The sequence below is a fragment of the Diorhabda sublineata genome, chromosome 1 (assembly GCF_026230105.1).
Source record: "Diorhabda sublineata isolate icDioSubl1.1 chromosome 1, icDioSubl1.1, whole genome shotgun sequence".
Classification (NCBI taxonomy): domain Eukaryota; kingdom Metazoa; phylum Arthropoda; class Insecta; order Coleoptera; family Chrysomelidae; genus Diorhabda; species Diorhabda sublineata.
This window is the reverse complement of record NC_079474.1, coordinates 38,493,323-38,516,456: the sequence shown is the minus strand read 5'-3', so window position 1 is coordinate 38,516,456 and position 23,134 is coordinate 38,493,323. Positions and strand designations below refer to the sequence as shown.

Sequence of the window (23,134 nt, the reverse complement as noted above, 5' to 3'; positions counted from 1 at the left end):
CATACTTTTCTTCCATTAACGATTCGGATTTTTTTTAATGAAATTCAAGTTACTGCGTATTATTAAAATAAAATAAAGCATATCATCTCTATTTTTGAATTTTGGTGGAATATTTTGATAAAGGATATCTAGACTCTTTTTATTGTGGAGGTAAAATATAAGGCCTGTAATGAGGTCTTTCAAATGAGTTTTCCGGCACTTTCGATCACTTCTTACGAGGGTTTTCCAGCCTGCAAAACTTCTTGCGCTATTACACTGGTTTTATTTGAAGTTTAAACCCCACGTTATAAATGGTTCAACGCGCGTACGTTATGATGTTTTTCGGCCAATCTTTTCGTTCAAGAAAACCGGCTGGCATTTTCATTTCCGACCTATGCTGACCTTAAGAAGTAACGTTTGGTACTAAGTTGGAGCCACCAGTTTACAAGCTTAAATGGCACGCATCTTATCGACCCTGTTCATTGTAGCCAGCTCTGGGACTAATAGAAAGAGAACAGCACCGAATACTCCCTTGACACGAACAGGTTTCGAAAGGTTTCTATCGGGTGTAAGCTCGAGTCTGGGGAACAGGAGCTAATTGAAACTTTCACACATGCACGGTTTGTTTGTGTATCAACCTGATAGCCTGTGGATCTAAAAGTAAGTTCTGTTCATGGTAAGTACCCTCATTATTATCGCTATTCTAACTTACATTTAATTAAAAAACACTATTGATATTGCCTTTTAATACTAAAGTATTCAAAATATTTATTTTCGTTTTCTCTTATCTACGAGAAAATAGCGTAGAATGCTTCAAATTGTTGCCGCAAAGTAATGATTATATTCTTATATTACTCCTTTGTTTTTCCATTCTTCTATACCGAACAAATATCGCCATTATTTTCATTCGTTTCCGGTTTCTATCGAAAACGATCCGAATCAAACGGAACTGCTTACGTATGAAACAGGCCTTAGTATGTACTACACTTTGTTGGATTTGATTATGAGACAAATAGTGTAATTATCCAAGAGAGGGTTGTAATAGACAATCAATAGGGTATTGGGCTGTAGTGAAAAATAAATTGATTTTTATTCATCGTTAACACTCTCAAAAATTCCCAAACATTTTTTCCCATTGTTGTTGACGATAATACTATATAATATAAATATAACGATAATATTATATAAATAAGATTTTTCTTGTGATCAGAAATAGACGGTACTTAAATCAGCTGCGATTGACGTTACTACATATGTTTATACCTTTTGGTTCAACTTTTTTGCTTTATAGGATGATAAAATGAGATTGGTCCCACTATTTCCTATAAAGTAATATTCCTTGAAACTATAAATAGGTAAGAAGGTAGGAGAAGCAGATGATGCTTATGAAATTAAAGAGGAGCCAAAAAAGATGCTAAAGAAGATCACGGGTACTTGTACTTGTATCATATTTAAAAACAAACGTATATATCTGTATATAACCTAACCATTGGGGACTGTAGTGCTTCCACTGATACTCAAAAATGTTTTATGTGGCACGAAGCGTTTGGTGGCAGATGTTCCCAACAAATTGCTTCCTGTGTATTTAAAAAAAATAAGAGTTTACGCGATAAAATTGTTCATCTAAAAAGGTTTTAGTGCAATATATCAAATAAAACTACATTTGAGTTTTCATTTATTCAAAATCAAAGTACAACTTTTGTTTCTTTCCTTCATCATTAGACAGTATTGTTAATTTATGCTTACAGTGGCATTTGAACTGATAATTATAAATTTTCAACAATTTCGTTTCTGTATTAATATCATTTCCTTCAGGGTTTTCAATAATTTCTTTGTAAATTGTATCAATGACTGGCATTGTGAGTACTTCTTTATTAAATGATGCATGTTGGCATAAACATGATAGAATGAATACAATTTCAACCTTATTCATATACTTATTTTCAATCAAAGAATTTACTGCAACTATAGATATTAATTTAGAGTAATCTTCTGTCAAGTTGTGTGATCTATTCATGTGGAATTTCAAGTCATCTGATGAAAATATTGTTAGATGTGGACACAAGAAACAACTATATACTTCTTTTGGCACCTGAAACATTATGTAGCAAAATTAACTGAAAATACTTTTCAAACATTTTCAAATTAAGAAAATACTAGAAAAGTTCCAAACTTATTCAGTTATAGTATCAAAATTAAATAATAACATTTGTGCCTTTAAATATTTTCAATGAATCTGATGTTAATTGTTTCAAGAGCATCAGCCGAATGGAACAAATTTGTTAATAAATAAATAAGAACATGTTGGGAAAAACGCTTGGACCTATTGATTTCTTTCTTATTTCAAATGCAATCCCCTGTATATTATTTATTTTTTGGATTCTTGAAAAAATTCTAGACGATATTCATGTACAATGTGCTACACGTATCTTCATCTGTTTCGCATTTGAATTAAATGTTTTTAGATTTATTACAAAAATTATTTTATTTCACTTATTCGGTACATTACACTAAAAACCTAATAATAATACTGATTATTTCATAAGGTAAAAAACAAAAAATCATTAATTTCAATCTCGAAGATGTTTAAAATGCTCGCTACGATCATCTTGGCAACATGCTAATCTGGTATAGATATGTTTTCTATCGCTACTTAACATTTTAGGCGTAATTGATGTAATTGCAAGCGTGATTCGTCTTTTCAAGTTATCGAAATTAAGAGGTTTAGTTTTGTATACAAGAGTTGCTACTCAAGTTTTGAGATATGGCAACACTGATGTGAATATGTCAAATCTTGGATTGCCCTCATAAAGTTTGATATTTTTAATAGCGAACGTGTTGTCACACGAGTGTTATTTGAGTTGTTTACAGATACTTAAAACATCTCGACTATATGGGTCTTTCCAGACGAGCCAAATAGAACAAAAGTTGTTCGTGCCCAAAGCATTTCGATGCAAATAGTCGTCGCCTGTTTTTTCAGAACAACAGGCCAACATTCGATCAGAGTAACGTAGAATAGTCAATTTTTAATGATATACCAGCATTTGTTTGCCAAACGTATTCGAAAGAATCAGGGAAAACCAATCGCAGAAGACGAATCCTCCAAGACAATGCGAGTTCCCAGACATCAGTTCAAACAAAAACGTTTTTGGACATTCAAAACATAGAATTAATGGTTCATCCGTCGTACATTCCTTGTTTGGCACGCAATAATTTCTTCTTGTTCCCGCAAATCAAAAATAAATTTCCATGTCAACGTTTTTCTCCACCTGAGGTTAGGTTGATGCGTCCAAATCACATGTTTTGGAGGTACTTCAATCGGAATGAAAAAACAATAAAGCCATATGCACTTATAAATATTTGTTATTATTTGTTAAGTTGGCACGATAGGCACGATATTTTGGAGCAGTTCTATATATTTATACATACATACAATACGTCAACAGAATAATTGCAACTATGTTAAATGTTAAATTCCATGATAACATACAGAGATTTTTGTTAGTTAATTATTTCAATAATAATGAAGAAGAAAAAATCCTAAATCGAATTAAAAAAGTTTTCCAAAAAAAAATATTATCCCATTAGGTACCGGTATAAAAAATAATGACATATTAAAACCAATTTTCATTTGAAAATTGTTTATTAACGTAAACGTAGAGTTCTAAATAAAAAATTAAATTATTTTTCTAATATTTCTTCAAGTGTCATATATAGGACCGGGACCGCGAAACGCACAACATAACATCACATTTAGATCAAAAAGTCAAAGGCTTTTTCTGGCATTCTCTATATAGGTATCTTCTCTGATTATTTCTGCGTCGAATCCAGTGATATATTTCGTCGTTCCTAATGTTGGGAACTACCCCTGCAGCATGCGTTTTCCGTTTTGTACCATCACAGTTGAGTTTCAAATATAACACAGCAACTGCTCTTCTGAAGTCCAAACAACTTATTTATTGTGCTCCATGTAAAGTTCTATATAATATCCACGCATTAGTAACAGCGAAATCTATTATAGGAATTAATACCTCTTGGCCAATAGCATTTTTTCTCTCGGATCTGAATTGCGTATTTTCCCAACAGCCAATCTTGATGATTAACTCCTCACATATGCTGGTTTGTAAGATTTGATTGAGGCACATTTATTTTTTGGCACAGCTCCAACGACTGGCTTGTCCCAGTGGCTCAATATCGTCGTGGTTCGTACCCATAATGACGTTTTTATCGTCATTACATTTTGCAAGCAAAACCTCGCCTTGGTTGTCAAATCTATAATCGTAATAACCGCGTGCTCATCGTAGTTGGGCGATACTCAAAAATTTCTTTGTCGCCATTATTTACGTCATAACGTAGATCATAAAGAAACTTTTTATATTTTATGATTTGAAATGATCTTAAGAACTTAACCGACGATCGCCCGACAAATGAAACATAACCAGCAAATTGGGATATAGCTCACGAAATGAGTCACGCTAACGCTTGGATAAATTTCGCTGAGGATCCCAGTGTCCTAAATATATGACATCTAGATTTATATAAGAGAGTTATTTTCACACTAGACACAATAACATGTTATAGTTCTTCTAATATCAATTGTAGATTATAAAAATTAATATAAAAACCCTTGCCGACAATTCTGTTCGATCTACCATAGGCGTAGATACCTCATTTTATAAATTATACATCTTATGCGAGAAAGTATGCGTTAAAAGGCAATCGAATCATTATAAATTGGACGGCATTAAACGACGTTATTTATACAGATACAGTTCCTACTTGGAACTTGGGAAAAAATCATTATTATACCTCGTTAACTTGTTGCGACTGAATATTAAATTATAAAACGTAAATAGAGGAGTAAAATGTACCTGCCTGTAAGGACGTTTGGTTTAAACAGGGTATCAGACGTGAACTGAGCCCTTTTTGTACCCCATTCATTTTTTTTCTGGAAATAGAAATTTCAAAGCAAAAACCATAAAAGAAATCAAATTCGTTGCAAATAAAACAAAAAAAACATTTCAATTCCAAATTATCTTTATAAATAATAATGATAGTCAGAACTAGAGTTATCATTTGATTGAAATATGATGGGTTGTAAAGAGAGTGATACCACATACTCATCATTTTCTTTGATAACATGTTCAACACAGTGTTTCCAAGGCTCTTGGCGGTTTGCTGAACTTTCTTTACGAGTTCTACAACCTCTTTATTCAGATCTGGAGACTGATTACATTTTCGTAATTCTGATTTTACGTTTGCCCACATTAACTCTATAGGGTTCTTTGCACAACTTGTCAATATAATAACTTTATACCTTTACTAACAGTAAACAATTGTTTGTTTGTTGGGCCTTTTTTACGATAGCTGACAGACATAAATGCTAAAATTTGAGCTTTGTTACTACTATTATTTGGTTTCTTAAGGAGTTGCCGCGAGTGTTAGGATGCGTTGTTCATAACAATTTCTGACTGTGGAGGAATGTTAGGTAAAAGCTGTTCATTAAACCACTTTTCAAATAATTCTGCTGTCATACCTTCATGATAATCAGTTGCACAGTTTTTAATTTTTTTTAGCAGATATTTTTCTACTACATCGTGACTGTCAAACCAAGTTTCATCTAGATAAATGATGTGTCTATTAGAACTTCCGTAGTCTTTTATCTGACGCAAATAATCTTGTCGCCATCGAACTATTCTATTCGGTTATTGCCTTCCGTTTATTCAGTTTTTTGTGTTTAAAACCACATGCTGACAACATGTGACTACTCGATAAATGGAAAATTTATTCAATCTAGTTAATTCAGCAATTCTTATTATGATTGCATTATCAGATTGCTGAATATTTTCCGTTTTTGAACATTCGAATATATTTAAAATAACTTGCTGTGTATATCTAAATCTTCATTATTAAATTCATACCTGTCTTTATTTTCACTACACTGAGCAATTTCATTGTCCGACAGCCAATATAAATGCATTTTATGTTTAAGATTCGATGTTTTCTTTGGTAAACAGTGGAGATGATGAGTCCACGTGGACTGAACGGTTTTTTAGATGTTTGCCACATTTTATACGGGGAGTAAACGTTATTTTTCATTTCTTAGTTTGGTATGGGTGCCGTGCGTAATTATGAAATATTGATTTTTTCTCGCATAACTGTCTTCTACAATTGATATTGGAAGAACTATAATACTACAGTAGTCAGTTTTTGTTTTTACATATAAGGTATAAAAAAATCAAAATTAGCTGTCCTATTTTCATGATACCGGTACGTAATGGGTTAAATTTGCAACATTATAAAATAATATTACCTTGTGCACTATTCGTGACTTCATCATTGATTTTTCATCGGAGATACTAGCCTTCTTTATGAAATTTTTCATATGCAGTACATCATTTTTCAAACTTCCATTAATACTATTTATATCATCAAAAGATATCTCTATTTTATCCTCATCATCAATATGTACTTGACTGCTATCCACATCTCCCGATAATTTAAATATGTCCATACTATCTTCGCTAACGTTACAATCTTCAACTGTTTCATTATTTGGAATGAATATCTCATCAGTAATCTCATTATTAGTTGGTGGAGGAGCAGAAAGTTCATTGGGATTGTTAATTTCAGTAACTTTTTCATCGTCTTTTGCTATATTGTCGTCGATTATTAAAATAGGGTTACTGTTTTCCTGTGATATTGTTTCATAAACATAATGTTGGGGAACTCTTTTAACCTTTTCTTTGCATTTTGAACTTATTATTAATTTATATTTGTTGTGGTAAACAAACTGAGATTTATAGATCCACATTAACTTAGTTTCTGCATTAACTTTGTCAGCTGCAGGATTATTTTTGAATGACATGTTTATTACCGGCAATGACAGTATTTCCCTACTAAAAGTTGTGTACTGACAGGGACAGTTGAAAATATTGGTTTCAGTACTTGAAAAATCCATTATTATACTTGTGGGAATAGAAGTTACCAATTTATAATAGTTTTCTTTAAGACCATGTTTTGACCACATGTGATAAGGTATCTGATCTTCAAGAAAGATAATTGTATGTGGACATAGAGCACAATTATGCACCACCTTTGGTAGCTAAAATCAAATTAAATTTCAAATATATTCTCTATACCAATTTTTATAAATATATAACATCACTCAATAAGTTATATGACTGAGACACAGATTGGTATTGTCAAATCCATATGACATTTAGGAAGTACCAGCTTTCAAAAGACTATGTTTAAAATTTCATGACATTTCAATTAGTCAGAAAAAAGTGATAGCCATTTAAGTGAAGTTACTTTTGTTATTTTCAAAATAATGGAATCAAAACAATTTCGTGTGTTAATTTATCATTGCTTCTTGATACAAAAAAATATTGTACAAGCGCAGCAATGGCTTCAAAAGTGTTATCTGGACTCTGCTCCAAACAAAAGAACCATTTCTCATTGGTTTTCTTAATTTAACGTTCTGGTTATCCAATTGAGGTAGTTACTCCAGAAAACATCAAAAAAGTTCACAAATTCGTTATATATTATCGTAAATTGAAATTGCGTAAGATATCTGAAGACGTAAAGTTATCAGAAGGCATTGTGTTTATAATTATGCATGACAACTTGAGCATGAGAAAGCTCTTTTCAAAGTGAGTGCTGCATTCACTCAGTCGATCAAAAACAACAACGTGTTGATGATTCAAAGCAGTGCTTGTCCATGTGTACACGTGATAAATCAGATCTTTTTCGTCGATCTGCGACAATGGATGAAACATGGATCCATCACTTTACGCCGAAATCAAAACGATCATCATCTGATTGGACTGCAGCCGGTGAACCACGTCCGAAGCGTCGAAAGGCACTAAGTTAGTTGGGAAGGTTATGGCTTCAGTATTTTGGGATGTGCATGGAATATTTTTCGTCGACTATCTCCAAAATGGAGAGACGATCAATAGCAAGTACTATATAGAGTTGTTGGATCGGTTGAATGCAAAAATCAAAGCGTCTTATGTCGAAGAGAAAACCACTGTTTCTCCAAGACAAAGCACTGATTCATTCGATGGCAAATATGGTTAAATTGAACGAATAATATTTCGAACTGCTTCCTCATCCACCGTATAGTCCAGATCTGGCCACCAGTGACTACTAACTATTCGCTGATCTCAAAAAAATGCTTGCTTGGTAAGAAATTCACCTCAAATGAAGAGGCAAAAGATCTCTTTAGTATATTTTTCTTAATATTATTTTCGATGTTCGGTGTTATTAAAAGTTCATTACAATTTTTATTTTCAGACATTTTTCAGCTTTTGTGTGCTCAGAATACTGATTTTAAAAATGATTGTATTTATGAATTTGATAAGATCAAAGTACAAAAAATCACATTTATATAGCTGTCTCTAGATGTTTCCGCAATTCCATACCAAACCCCATTACTATCTGTCATCAATATGATACTGATACTAACAGGAGGAAGGTACTGAAAGTATCTAGTAAATTCTCCCATTTCATAATCCCGGCTGCGTTAATGTGAAAACCAACATTATTTTTCATGTACTATTTAAATCACTAATGCTAACAACCTATCGAATTTTAATATTTGAAATAATTAACACATACAAAATTGAATATACAACCATTTTTTTGTGATTTTGAAATAAGGAACTTTTTAATCATTTAAATTATAGGGCTAAGAAGGTGAAATACTTCATTAATCTATTACACACTAATAGTAAAACAAAATTATTAGGTTTGGTTATGATATAATATATTCATTTACCTGCTTCAACTTATATCTCTGTAAACCTGATGTTCTGCTGAAAATTGTAATCCCCATTTTACTCAATAAATTTTTAACTATAATATTGTCACCATCAGTATATTCACTCTGACTTTCAGTAAATGGGGATCCCTTGGGACACCAAAAGTATTCTCTAAAAATATTAACGTGTTTTTGAGACATATGGTTACGAACAGATTTGGGTTTTTGAACATCTATTTTACAAAGCAAGCAATGGTATTGTTTGAATATCAAGGATATAAATAGCCTCTTAGATTTTATCAGTGGATTTGTATTATCAAATAAATCACTATGTTTTTTATAACAGTGTGCAATTTTTTTCTCATCATAAGTAGATGAGCCACATACTCTGCAAATCCATTTATTGACTACTTTTTTATTTTTGCATTTTCGAGTGTGTTTAATTAAATCAGCTTCCATCAAATTTGAATGGTTCAGATCTACATGTATCTTTGCTTTATGTACAGTGAGAAACTTATCAAGATCACAGAACTTACAGCACCAATGAATGTTAACTATTTTTTTTTCTAATAATTTCTGTATAATTTCTGGTAAGGTTGAAGGAATTTCTTTTGGCTTATTTTGTTTTCTTACGCCACTTAACACATTGTCTCTCTTTAATATATCAGGATATGATGTGAGCTGTACAAATTTTGGTATAACAGGTAGTTTTTCAATTATGTTCTTTTCAGTAAATTCAGGATTTTCATGTTTGAATTTATGTACTTCTAGGGACCTTGCATTACTAAATACTTTATTTGGGCATTTATAACACCCAAAAAATGTGTTTTGCTCTTCTTCTTGCATAGATGTTTCTTTTATTTCAAAAGAATCTCAATACTGATGATATTCTCTGTAATCAAGAAATAAATATGAGATGATATACAATATTATTTTCAAATTATTGTGCTAAAAATTTGAAAACCATTTACTTCGAATTGCGGTTTAATGAACGACAAATGACAAAATTCATTTCTTGGAAGTATAAAATTCAACAATAGATAAACTAAGGTGTGTAGAGGTACAAATATACCCATAGGGTATGTTCGGAAAGAAATATTTTATATGGGAGAAAAGTTGATAAAGTGAAATGTTGTCCAGAGCGTGAATAATATTTGGCCCCTCCTTTATATCAACGCTGATATGATGCCACCCTTATTCGAACCACTGGAACTGTACTGAAATGGACCAGTGAAGACCAGCTCATGAGTGTATAGAATTAATTCGATCGGATACAAAGAACGATATAGTGCAAAGTAGTGCAGATAGCAATGGAGCTTTTGTTGGTCGTTGTATTTGAGGTTATTTCATATGATTCGGGCTTTATAATATTAACAATAATGGACAACGATTTAGTACTTTTTGATATTTTACATTCGTTTGATGACGAAGATGTAGTGCCACCGCTTCCAGATTACACTTATTGTACTGCCTTGTACTGCACTGGCTGAACTGACTCTAGACCCAGTGCAAGCAGTACAGTGAACTGGGATAACTAGTTCGCTTGCACTGCTACTAAGAATAGAGACGCTAGCGCTGGTTTTACTACAAAGAACGCTTTAGTGTACAATTCCTGAACTAGAATAAACCTATGAACTACTAAATCTAACGAATTATTAAAATGAGCTGATGTAATCAATTGTTTGCGCCGTAAGCTTCTGTGTGCAGATATATCTGCTTTTTGGAGTTATTTGTAGGTTTTTAGATTTCATTATTTTCAGTTTTAACGACGTAATTCTATTTAGTTCGTTTGATTCAAACACATGTGATATGGAAAACCTGTAACTTTAAAAATCCAGAATACACCTTTACTTTTCCAGTGAATTCTTATTTCACTTAAGCTGGATATAAACAGCAAATCAGATAACAAATAACAATTATTAATTATTAGTCTTGTAGTTGGTTAAATTCATCCATATGATACCAAACGTGATTTTAACTAACTTTATTCTAAAATTACCTATCACATTGCTATTCCAATCTAGCTCAACTTAAATTTTAATACCAATTAACTTCAAACTTATTATATATAATTTTTTGCATGGTTAAGAAGACGATTACCACTAAACCTGTTTGTAGAGTAAAATACCCTTTTTCAGATATTTTGAAAACATACTCAGGCGTCAAAAGATTCCTGCTTTTTGCTGTGTAGTAAACTGTAGTACTACTTCAAAAAGACCCATAACTTTGTACTCAAGGGGGTGTACATGGAATCTAATACTCTACAAGGCCCAGATTCATCCATCTTTTGAGTACTGCTCGTACAATTGGAGCTCAGCCCCCAAGCATACCATGAGGATACTTGACTCAATACAGAAGAGAGCATTTAGAATTATAGGCGATCCAGACTTGATCAGAAACTTCTCACAGCTCAGAGCCGCGCTTCACAGGGAGGCAATTTGGTTATAAAATTCAAAAATAGACAATAGACTCGACAAGAGTTTAACCTTTTTACTCTGGGCCATTCAAATTCAATACTAGATTTCGGTGTCTAATTGAAAGAAAAAAAAAAGAATATCAACTGGGTTCTAGGCGTCGTCAAGTGAACCTTCCTGGCGCTTACGGCGCGCTCCGCGTGAACCCCCCGGACGCTTTAAAACCCCGCTAAACAACGCAGTTGTTTTCATCTAATTCAAAGAGCCTAAGAAAGTAAGCTGAGTAAAGTATCTGTGGCCCGATGATGGCCAACAAAAAAAAGCTCGCAGGGGCACCACACGACTTGGAAGCGTTGTAAGCTAAGATCAGTTTTAAACGTCACGCGTCAGCCGACCGAACAACTGACTCTGAGAAGCATTTCTTTTCTTCACATCCATGCGTGTATTAAATTTTTTAAATTAATGTTATGATTTTTTACGGAATTGAATGGGCGAAGGAAAATTCTGCTTTTAATTCAAATCTTCATTGAAATTTAAATTTCAGTTTTTCATTATATGTTTTGAAAATTTAATTACTGTGTTCCGTTAACAATTTCCTAGTGTTTTCTTCCTTATTACTTATTATATAAGTTTCGTTATAGAACAATTCAATTTTCTTATATTACAAATTATGTATATGTTACATAGGGGGACATAAGAATTTTAGAAGAGTTTGGTTTGGGCACAAAAAATATTGGGAAACACTGGCTTAAAGTATAGAAGAAAGGTTGCTGACGTGACTCTGTTTTACCGATACTACCACGACAGATGCTCTTATGAGCTTTTCAACATAATTCCACCTATAGCAGTATTTGTAAGAACTTCTTAACAGGCAGAGGTGGCTCATGAACACAATCATTTAACATTACTCTCAAAAACTTAATTTGATATAGATGTTGTTTAAAACTGATCATAACATCAAATTCTGATGTAATTCTAATGCCCAATTGACATCTTTGGGAAGAGTGATTACTATTTAAACAAATATTTCGCAAACATTAAAACGTTGTGAATACGGTACTGTGAAAAAACATTGAACTTTAAGATTTCACCTTGCAGCAACAGTGTTGCCAGTTTTGAATATATCTATAGAGTATCTCATCCTAAACCAATTAGCACACTTCTACCTTAAATATCCAAAGGTATACAGTTTCCACTCAATCTCCTACTTCTGTGGAATATGTCGAATACAATAGTCCATTCTTTTTACTAAGGGAAACATGGTACGGCACGATCTATTTCATTTCATTTCACTTGACTGGTCTATAGATTTGATGTTTAAACTCAATCGACATACTGCATGCTTCTTTGAAAAAATGTGGGTGGAAGTAAATACTAACAATTAAAAATTCTTATAATAGATCCAAAATAGACAGCGCTCAATATTTTCTCGTTTTTAAATACCGAAACTGATTACCAGCTTACGTGTATAGCACTACAACGCTATTTCAATCGAAAATATTATTCGTGTTTAAATTGAAAATTTATCTTTGTAATAAATGTTATTTCTAAATATATACCACCAGAATGAGATGGAAAATGTACGTATGATATATTAAAGTGAAAATTGTGTATTTGTTTCATTATTTAATAGATTTCGACTGAAATGTAGTTGATGTTTTCTGCTTTAAATGTGTTGTTGATTAGTTTCCATGTACCTAATATATTATCTTAAATATTTTCTCTAACACGTGGTCGAAATTCCAGTAGTTTCTTTAGACAATTAAGTAAAGCCATATAGTAGAATATTTTTACTAGGAAAAACAAAAAACAATTGTATCAACAACTCTTGTTTAAATAAAAATCCCAAACACGATTATAGACTAGCACAATGAAAAAGTAGAACCCACCTAACTTAATTAATCACGATTTATTATTTTAAGGAGATAAGTATTTCCAATAAGAACATGATATATTCAGGTAGGTATTTTAAGAATTCTTGATTTGTAATCTAAATCTGTCATTACTATTTCGTTTATTTAGAGAAATAGAGAAATTGAAACTGATTTATGATTATTGATTATTTTTGCCAGATATCTTATTTAGAATAGTTATAAAAAATTTACTTATAAAAATATTATGAAAAATGAAGAGTACAAATATATTGTTTCCTATAAAATTCTTTATTTAAAAATCATTGTAAACATAATTGAATTTGTCTTTGGTTAACTTATACTATTTTTGGATATATCGCTCTGCTTCCATTGAAATTAATCAGCAGATTTTAATGTCATGTAAACAATCCAGGTGACCGCATTGTTGCCAAATTTTTTTATAACTTAATTTTCTCACGAAAGATTCAGCTCAAATAACATATTTTACCAATTTACATCATGTAATTACTGTTAAATACTACTACTTGTCACTTGAATGGTACAACTAGGTATACTCACGCAATCTATAGTTTGTATGTAGTGATTAAACGAATTATTTTAATCAAATTACTATTATTACACTCAAACTGTAATATAGAAAACAAAAGGGACAAAAAGAAATACAATCTTCCCTTGAATGTAGTTAAGAGTGAAGTCAAGATGAATTTCCAAAATGTTTATAATCTTTATTTGATATTCACAGAATTTAACGTTGGCAGTTTAAATTTTTGTTTTAGTTTGTTTAGTACTCTACAAGAGATACACGATAATAAACTTAGACTAATAGTTTAATGTTTAAAATATATTAGTAATCTTTGGGTTATGTTATTTAACATAACTAGATGGCATCACATACAGTTTTGTATTTTATTAGTCTATATTTGATATATATATATATATATATATATATATATATATATATATATATATATACAGGGTGCGGCAGCATAACTTCCTTTTTTCAAAAGTTAATAAAACTTATTGTATGAATCAGAAAATTTTTATTCGTTTTTTATAATACAGGCACATACATAAAGTTTTGTTTTACTGAGTTTTGAAGATCAAATCAGTTAGGTGACGTCCCCCATTCTCCATACACTGAGTAAACCGATTTCTGGCGTTTGTCATGACTCTTGCCAGCATAGCAGGCGTTATGTTGGCAATTTCTTCCTGGATGTTCGTCTTCAAATCTTGTAGGGTCCTTGGACGGTTCACATACACACGGGATTTCAAAAAACCCCATAGGAAATAATCACAAGGGGTCAAATCGGGAGAGCGGGCTGGCCACTCCAAATCGCCCCTAATTGAGATAAGGCGCTCTGGGAAGTGTTCCCTCAAAACAGCCATCGATGTTCTTGAAGTGTGTGCCGTTGCTCCGTCTTGTTGGAACCAAGTGTCCCCTAAGTCCAACTCATCTAGCCGTGGGAAAAAAAATTCCTGTAACATGTTTACATACCGGTGCGAATTCACTGTCACTGTGACTTCATTTTCCTCAAAGAACCAGGGACCAATAATTCCACGTGAGTAAATTGCACACCACACTGTGACTTTAGGTGAATGCAAAGGCCGTTGATGCAATGTCGAGGATTGGTATCAGCCCAGTAGCGCATGTTTTGTTTGTTTACGGATCCACACAAATGAAAATGGGCTTCATCACTAAAAAAAACAATAGCGTCCTCAGGAACGACTTCCAGAAAAACCTCACACGCGTTCCTCCGAGAATTGAAGTCACGTTCAGAAAGTTCCTGCACAATTGCCATCTTGTATGGATGAAAATGAAGATCATCATGAAGTATTCTCCTCACAGAACGATCGGAAAGTCCAAGGGCAGACGCATGTTTGCGCGCAGAACGCCGTGGTGATCGCAACACTGAAGTTCTAACTAACTCAATGTTCTCCGGTGATCTAATGGGCCGAGGGATTCCAGTTCTTCGTCTTGTCACACTTGCAGTTTGTCTGAACGTAGTGACCCACGTAACAATTGATTTCCGGTCCGGGACAGGGGCCAAGGGGGCTAAATTAAAGCGATTCCGAAAGGCGCGCTGGGTTGCGATCACAGAACATCCGCTCGAAAAGTAAACCTCAACGGCAAACGCACGCTCCTCACTGTTCCAACGCATGATGGCGACTGAACTGTGCCGGGACAAAACTTTATAGTCCCCCCTCTCGAACGAGACCACTAGCACTCCGTTACGACATCTACCGACTAATTGGCGAACTTTTTAAAAAAGGAAGTTATGCTGCCGCATATATATATATATATATATATATATATATATATATATATATATATATATATATATATATTGTGATGTTACTTAGGTACAAAACATTTAATTGGGGAATGCACGTAATGGAATAAATATTTATTCATTATTTATAAACTATTTCTTTGGGCAAAAAAACGGGTTATCCTGTGGTATTAGCATATGGACTAATGTTTGGACTAAAAGAATACATTATTGATATTATTTTCAGAAATTTAAAACATCGTATGAACAGGTGAAAAAGTTTTCAAGGCGTCCTCCAGATAAGGACCTATTGGAACTACATTCTCTTTATAAGCAAGCCACTATTGGAAATGTCAATATTCGTAAGTAGAACATATATTTTCAAAATTAATTTTAATTTTTTTTATTTATATAGATTTTTTGCGATGTGAATCAACTAATCAGGATTACAAAATACACATTTATTTTGTTGGTTTATCAGGTGTTGGTAAGAGTATGATAAGCCACCCCACGACGATCATCAAGAAACTCTATACATAGACTATTTATAATACGAAAAAACGATTTATCATATCTATTTTATGTAGAAACATTTACTTCAGGAGATACTGGAAGTGGCCATTATCTCAGGAAGGCTAACAAATATAGAACCACGGATAACTTTGTTCGATAGATCTCATCAAGATCTATCTGTGTGTGAAAAGTTATGATGATTGACGCAAGCGCAAAAGTATGCAAATGCATCATTTTGATCAAAAATCAATTAAAATCAATCAGTAGATGGCAGCAGTGCCTAATGGATAGGAGGATATCAGATTTGAAGGTTACTCAGATAGTGAAAGAACTTTTGAGGTCTTGATCTCTAATCAAAAAGCTCCAGAAAGCATAATTCATACAGATGGCTAGTTAGCCTATCAATGCTTTAGCAATGAAGGCTACACTCATGAGTGGGTCAATCACAAAGAAAGATTTGTTTCTGATAGCGAGGTTCATACCCAAAGAATTGAGGTCAGCTGGAGACCTCTGAGAGTATTCTTCCGCGATAGACATGTACCTTCAGAAGATTGGGATAACATAAACATAGAATATACATGACGACGAGATTGTCATAAATCTGAACCAAGAAAAGTCCTATCATTTCATTAATAGAAGAAATCAAAAAATATTTTTAAATGTAAAAGTTATAGATTTAAGTCCAATTAAAATATTTTATTGAAGAAAAATTATTTTTGTTTACCTTTATTTAAGTCTCTAACACAACCTAAGCTAACTTTACAAAAATTACTAATTTTTCATTTTATCTAATTATTTTTCGTGAAAATAATGCATTTGCATACTTTTTCTACAGAAACTCTTCTGTGCATTCGTCAATCATCATGACTTTTCACACACAGATAGATCTTGATGAGATCCATCGAATAAAGTTACCCATGGTTTGATATTTGTTAGCCTTCCTGAGATAATGGCCACTTCCGGTATCTCCGGAAGTAAATATTTCCGTATAAAATAGATATGATAAATCGATTTCTCTCAATAGTCTATGTATAGAGTTAGTCATGATAATCGTTTTGGGGTGGCTTATCATACTTGTGTTTTTTGTTGTGTTCTTTTTTGTATCGATAGATACTGTTTAGTCTGTATTCTAACTGAATGATTTTTTAAACTTTCCGTTTTTTTTAAATAAAGAAGTAAATATAAATAATGTTCTAAATCGTCTCATATATTATGCCGGTATTTTATTATATCAAAAGTAAGATAGTATTCGGAAATAATAATTAAAAATATGAAAAAGTTACACAAAATGAAGACATTTATTTAATGAGCTGGGAAACAATATTTGGATTATTATGTTACAGAAGGGGACATTTTAGAACTTATATTTAGCATTAAATTTGGTTTTTCTAGCATTTATATGCATTATGTAGATTTTAATTTGAAAAAAATTTGTGAATTCACCCAAAAATAATTTAGAAGTAGTACCGGGGTTAACGTAGCAAAAGTCATGTCAGCATTATTACTATCACTGAAATTCCATTCATTTCTAGTTCAGTACTAGCTGAAGTATTATTTTGCTTCTTACACCATTTTTAATTGACAGAGACCCACCTTACATATCAACCAGTGTTTCATTATTTTATTGAAGTTTCCGTATTATAATCCGGTAAAATATTCGTTCACTACTACTGGAGAAAGTAATTGAATTAATGTAATGGAAAGTGCTAAACTTCTCAGGACTTGTTACCATGAAAAATTTGTGGTTTATATTTTTCAGCAAATATATTCTAACAAGGCAAAGTACTGGTCAGTGGCTTAGATTGATTCGGTAGTATAAAATTCAATCATTCTACAGTATGTCAACAGTCATAACTCAAAAATGACAATTTTGTGCATTGGGACTATTCACCATTAGAGAGACGATATCAAAAACTTATCAGTGTCAACAGTTTACTCGTATATTTAAGAATACAAATCTAATTCTTCTTCTTCTTCTTCCTGCTGTGTATAGGCATCATTGCCTGTTTTTCTTCACGTCCTTGCCTCTGCTCAGTCACCTGGGAAGTTGTCACTCCATCTTTTCCTAGGTCTTCCAATGTTTCTTTGTCCTGCTGGTGATTTGTCCCTTGATATTTTCACAATTCGTTCTTCCGTCATGCGGTCAATGTGCTCATTCACAAATCTAATTGACGATAGTATTTATTTACTCAATAATATGTTACAACGATGTATATAGAGGTACTACACGCAGGCCTTTTAGGCCCACAGCATTTTTTGTTGCTCTAAATGGGACATTTGTTGTTACAACGATATAAATGTAATATTTCATTCATTTTCAATTATAAGAAGGTCTCCAACAAAAAGCTACAAATATTCGTTAAAAACTGGAGGAAGTTTTCTGCGTAGAATCTTAATTCAAACCACAGAAATGCTGTATCAAGGTTTTGAGTAATTTTTCGCTAAATTTAAAATCATTTCTCCCCAAAATAGCATTTTAAACCCCTTTGTCAATTTTTTTTTCATTGCCTTAACCTTAATTGGAAGTGGAACTTGGGTATTTGGAACTTTGATTTGAGGTTTCTAGTTTCTTACTTCATTGCAGTCTTAATCAGCGATACCAAAAACAAATTTTCAAGGATGTATACAGAGTGTTCCGGGAATTGATGCGAAACATTCGGGAGTGAATGGATTACGAGACAATAATGCTGCATCACAAGTTTATTTCATCGATCATTTCGTTCCTTGTGTTTACCAGAGCTACATTTACCAAGTTTTTAAGATATCACCAAAAAAATTAATCCATTGTATTTAATTCAGTGGAACGTGGTGGCTATGCAAATGGACCTCCTCGACCAATCCACCTGTATTAGGAAAAATGTTATTAAGATATCTTTGCGAATGTTTAGAGGAATATCCCATGAAATAGTTGGGAATTCATTTTGGAGAAAGTATCGCTGACCATTTATGTTTTATCAAAAAAATATGGACCTCCTAAATTATTACCCACTATTCTTGTCGACACATTAACACAAAATCGATGTTAATTCTATGTTTGAATTGTACCGTAAGGATTTTCATCTGTCCATAAATTATGGGAATTAATAAAACCGTCTCGTGTGAAACTAGCTTCATCAGTAAACAGTACTTTTCCAACGAATGTATTATCAACTCGTTGTTTATCCTTTATCATCCGAAAATCCTTTACTTCCATGGCATGCACTTTCTGGTGAAAGGTGTGAAGAAAATGCTATGAATAGTTGTCGTTCATACGCTAAATTGTAGTAGTAGACATTTTGCGTACGCATCAACTGCGCCTAATGCATTTTGCTCTAAAGCTGGTGTTCGTAAAGTTCCTTGTTGAACCTTCGCCAACTTTTTTGGGAGGACACTTCCTAAAATATAATGGAACATAGTTCACTTAATTTATGTAGAATTTATGTATATTCGATAAAAGTAAATTCTAAAATATCGAAAATCAATACGCTTGCAATTTTTAATTGAATATCACTTAGTAGCTTATTTGACAGTACGCTACTAGAAAAAAAAATTTCATTAATCTCTTTTCAATTTTTTGTTTATGCCAGTAATATAATCTACGATAAATAGAACGATAGAACAAATGTTTGATTGTGTTATAATATCTCCTGTTCGTATTTTCAATAAATAATTAAAATTTATGATAATTTTCTACAAAAAGTCTCTTTATGGCGAACGGTTTGCATCAATTCCAGGAACACCCCGGATAATGAGTTATCTATATTAAAAAAATGTATTAAAAACAAAAGAGAACTTCAGCTTCACACAGTATTTTTCGCAATATTCACTTTTAAAGAAACAAAAATTTTCTTTTAGCAATGCCTTCAACTCCTGACGGCAAGAGATTGTGGGAAGCTTGGAGTACCAAAAAAGGAGTTACGCAAAGCGAAGCAAAAGAAAAGTACATAGCCAAAGTGAAGATTTTAGCTGTCACTTATGCTTGAATAAATCCTCAGTAACAATAAATTTATTCACTTCGCGCAGAATTGTTTTTGCTTCCATAAAATATGTAATGCTCTATTGATAAATAAAAATGCATTGAATGAAAATCATTATTATTCATCCATCAACAATTACGTGAAAGGTATTTCATTTTATCACTATCCCAAATCCTTTTAGAGGAAAAATGTTCCCTAGATCACGGCCTCAAATTCCTATTCCTAAAATATATCATATCCAAATAGCATCAGAAGTATTGTAACTTATGCCGCAACTTAAACGAAGAGGCTGCTACATGAAAACCACGAATTTCACAACTTTGTTGTGAAGGCCACATTACAATATTCATAAATGGTGTGAATTAGACTGATGAAAACGTCATTTTGACTTAATTTAAACACTTGTAAGTGCATTTAATTTTTAAATAGTAAAAGATTGCGCCGATCGCGAGACTGTGCCACCGAATTATAATTGCAACGCGATTCTGAGAATGGTAATGAAAGTTGTGACAGCGTTAGCTACTTTTTTGGTAACTTCTAAATTGTCACTTGTTGGTGGCACATACAAGTTGCCCTTTCGTTGTTACCATTCGAAAAAAGTGATTTTCACAACTAATATAAAATTAAATTCACTATAAAGTTACTAACATTATTAAAATTTACTTCAAAGTGACGATCACTCTAGAGTGATTATTTTTGAGTCTAACTGTGTGCATAATAATGCGAAAATACAAAAAAACTGGCAAAAAAACTTTCGGACATTAATCAACATTTTATGGAAGATTGAAAATGTATCAGAAATTATCAATATTCGAGAGTTGTTATTTAAATTTTGAGATATGGCAACATTGATGTGAATATGTCCAATCTGACATTACCATCACAAAGTTTGACATTTTTTATGGTGAACGTACTTAGAACGTGTGGTCATACGAGTGCTCTTTGAGTTGTTTGCAGATATGTATTCGAAACATTCATCTTGGTCAAAAAATGGAATTGAATCGCGAACGTTTACGTGCATCGATTTTCTATGACTTTTGTCGTGGATTAAACCAACAATAATGGTCGCACTTCACTACAGAATGAATTTCGTGAAGGTTCTCGAAAATCGGCTGTTGGGATAGGAAAGACGTCTGTTTTATTTTCACAGCCACTCATGAACCAATGAAAATCATTTTGAAGTTGAAACAACGTTGTTTTGTCACCATAGCGTCACTTTAGTTAAGTTTTGATTACTTCTTTTACACTAATATTAGGGAAAACCACTTTAAAGTGAATTTTGCGAGTAGTCATATTTATAGGAAAAAATGATGTTCCCAATATATCAAACATACAACAGCCGATTGAAAGTTATGTATCTTCAGTAGTAGTAGCCTCAAAATTGTGCTTTAAGCACACACTGTAGAATTGACGTTCTGTGGGCATTTATTTCAAATAGAGACAAATCGGGGACATGTATTATTAAAAGGCTTACACAATAAAAAATATAGTTTCGAAAAAGTGCTTCCATAGTATTCGTTTTTTATATTCAATTAATCAAGTATCTTGTATTTCGGACACGGCAACAAATAAACGATTAATTTGTGACAAGTTTCTCAAAGTGCTTAATTATTTGGAAAGCGCCTTATGACGACGAGATCTGACAACGGGATGTCTTTAACATCGCTTTCAATCCAACTTCACAAAACTCACTACAGCACTTGGTCTTTAGCTTGTGCAGATTGCAGGTGAAAACTCAGTTAGGTCTCACTTGTGAGACTGAAAAGGAACCTGCTTTGAACTGAATTATCACGTCACAAGTGAGAATAATCTAAGTTTTGGTGTGAATGGAGAGCAGCTCATAGATCAAAAACGAAGTTACACTGAGTGGCCGAAACTACAATGTCATCAGTTGCCATAAATGGCTCATATATTAAAATATTCGATAATAAATAAAACACTATTGTTTGGATGCAATGGTAAGCAGTGCACAGAATGAACGCGAACATAACACACTCTAGAAGTTCATAAATGTTAAAAATACACCCCAAATTTAAAGCTGCACAGAATTAACGAGAACATTAAGCTGATTCGCTAGTAAATATAACCTTAAAAGTGCATGTATATAAAGAAATTTGACGGTGATCAACGATTTTAAATTATTTATAATGTATTATATACTTACTTTTCTATATGAAATATCTACAGTTACTTTAAACGCTTTAAAAGCTAAACTTTTATTGGTTGAGTTTTGTATAATTCAGACAGTGGTACAGCTATATATTTGGTTCCTGGCAAAGCCTTGTAAATGCAATTCTTCCAGGCTTTACATCAAATGACCAATTGATAACTTTTAGTCTTTAAAAAGAATGTCACAAATTTAAAAGCTTCCTTATTTGAGGCATCATCTCTCAATTTTGACTGTAAGGCCATTGTAAGTACCTTCTAATACTGAGAAATAGGAATCAATGCTGTTGTGACTAAATAGGTCTTCAGGTTATTAAAAATATATCTGTTTTTTGTTTTATATATGTATCAAATTTTAAGAAAACTAGACAGATAATTCATAGGTGAAAAAAATGATTGCACTTTTTTATTTCAGTATTAAATGACATCATAAAACATCAAAACTAATTAGACTTATTGCATTTAATCCTACAGCATATACTAAATGTATTCTTGTGAATATTTGATTAGTTATACAAATTTATAATAAATCAATTCACACATATAATTCCAAAATTTTGATGCAACGTTATCATTGTATGTCAAGAAATTGTGAATAATCATTAATTTAAAAGTGAAAAACTTACTTTGGTCACATAATAGACAAGAGTATATTTTGTTTTTAACAATTACGTTTTCTGCCTTCTTTAATTCACACGAATCGTTTATTTTTACAATGCGATTTAAATAATCATCTTTTACTAAGCAAAAATTTTGTACATAATTATAGCAAGTTGAAGATTCACGATCTTCAATTGTATTACACTCCATGTCTATATCAGTGGCACTATGTTGTTGTTTGGAGGTTTCTATTTGATCTCCAATTTAAACATAAAGATGTCAAAAGTGAACATTTTAGAATTAAACCACATATCGCTATTTACATCAGTATGTTTCCATCATGTTGCCAAACGTTCAAAATATTATGAGAATCTAGTGAACACTGATGTCATTGTAAAAGTTTGTCCCACATTTCACCGTTTTTTCCAACTCATTTTATGGTTATTGTGTACATTTTCAGACAAAATGTATGATAACATTAGTTACTCAGGTACAGCATTGTTTCTTAATACAGAGCTGAGATTCCTGAATAAATAGAAAATTCAAATAAACAGAATAAAATATATGATAACTATACTTCATTACTTTTATTTCCAAG

At 32.4% G+C, this 23,134-nt stretch overlaps 2 protein-coding genes across 6 annotated transcripts; one reads left to right on the top strand and one right to left on the bottom strand.

The window, feature by feature from the left end:
- Nucleotides 1-421: 421 nt before the first annotated feature.
- LOC130442373 (acyl-CoA-binding protein-like) lies at nt 422-19,876 on the top strand. Of its 3 annotated transcripts, none has more exons than XM_056776450.1 (3): nt 422-655; nt 15,549-15,663; nt 19,649-19,870. In XM_056776450.1, the coding sequence occupies exons 1-3, from the start codon at nt 653-655 to the stop codon at nt 19,774-19,776; spliced, it is 246 nt and encodes an 81-aa protein (XP_056632428.1). In that variant the 5' UTR covers nt 422-652; the 3' UTR covers nt 19,777-19,870. The 3 variants fall into 3 exon arrangements, with proteins under 3 accessions (XP_056632428.1, XP_056632419.1, XP_056632410.1); XM_056776441.1 differs by lacking the exon at nt 422-655 and adding an exon at nt 12,334-12,419; XM_056776432.1 differs by lacking the exon at nt 422-655 and adding an exon at nt 12,581-12,737 and having other exon boundaries at nt 19,649-19,876.
- On the bottom strand, nt 1,638-22,845 carry LOC130442347 (uncharacterized). Of its 3 annotated transcripts, none has more exons than XM_056776399.1 (4): nt 22,563-22,845; nt 8,762-8,915; nt 6,293-7,084; nt 1,638-2,071 (listed from the first exon to the last, which is right to left on the bottom strand). In XM_056776399.1, exons 2-4 carry the CDS (start codon nt 8,816-8,818, stop codon nt 1,655-1,657), a joined length of 1,266 nt encoding a protein of 421 aa, XP_056632377.1. In that variant the 5' UTR covers nt 8,819-8,915; nt 22,563-22,845; the 3' UTR covers nt 1,638-1,654. The 3 variants fall into 3 exon arrangements, with proteins under 3 accessions (XP_056632377.1, XP_056632368.1, XP_056632359.1); XM_056776390.1 differs by lacking the exon at nt 22,563-22,845 and adding an exon at nt 12,324-12,638; XM_056776381.1 differs by lacking the exon at nt 22,563-22,845 and adding an exon at nt 9,715-9,790 and having other exon boundaries at nt 8,762-9,635.
- Between the last annotated feature and the right edge of the window lie 289 nt (nt 22,846-23,134).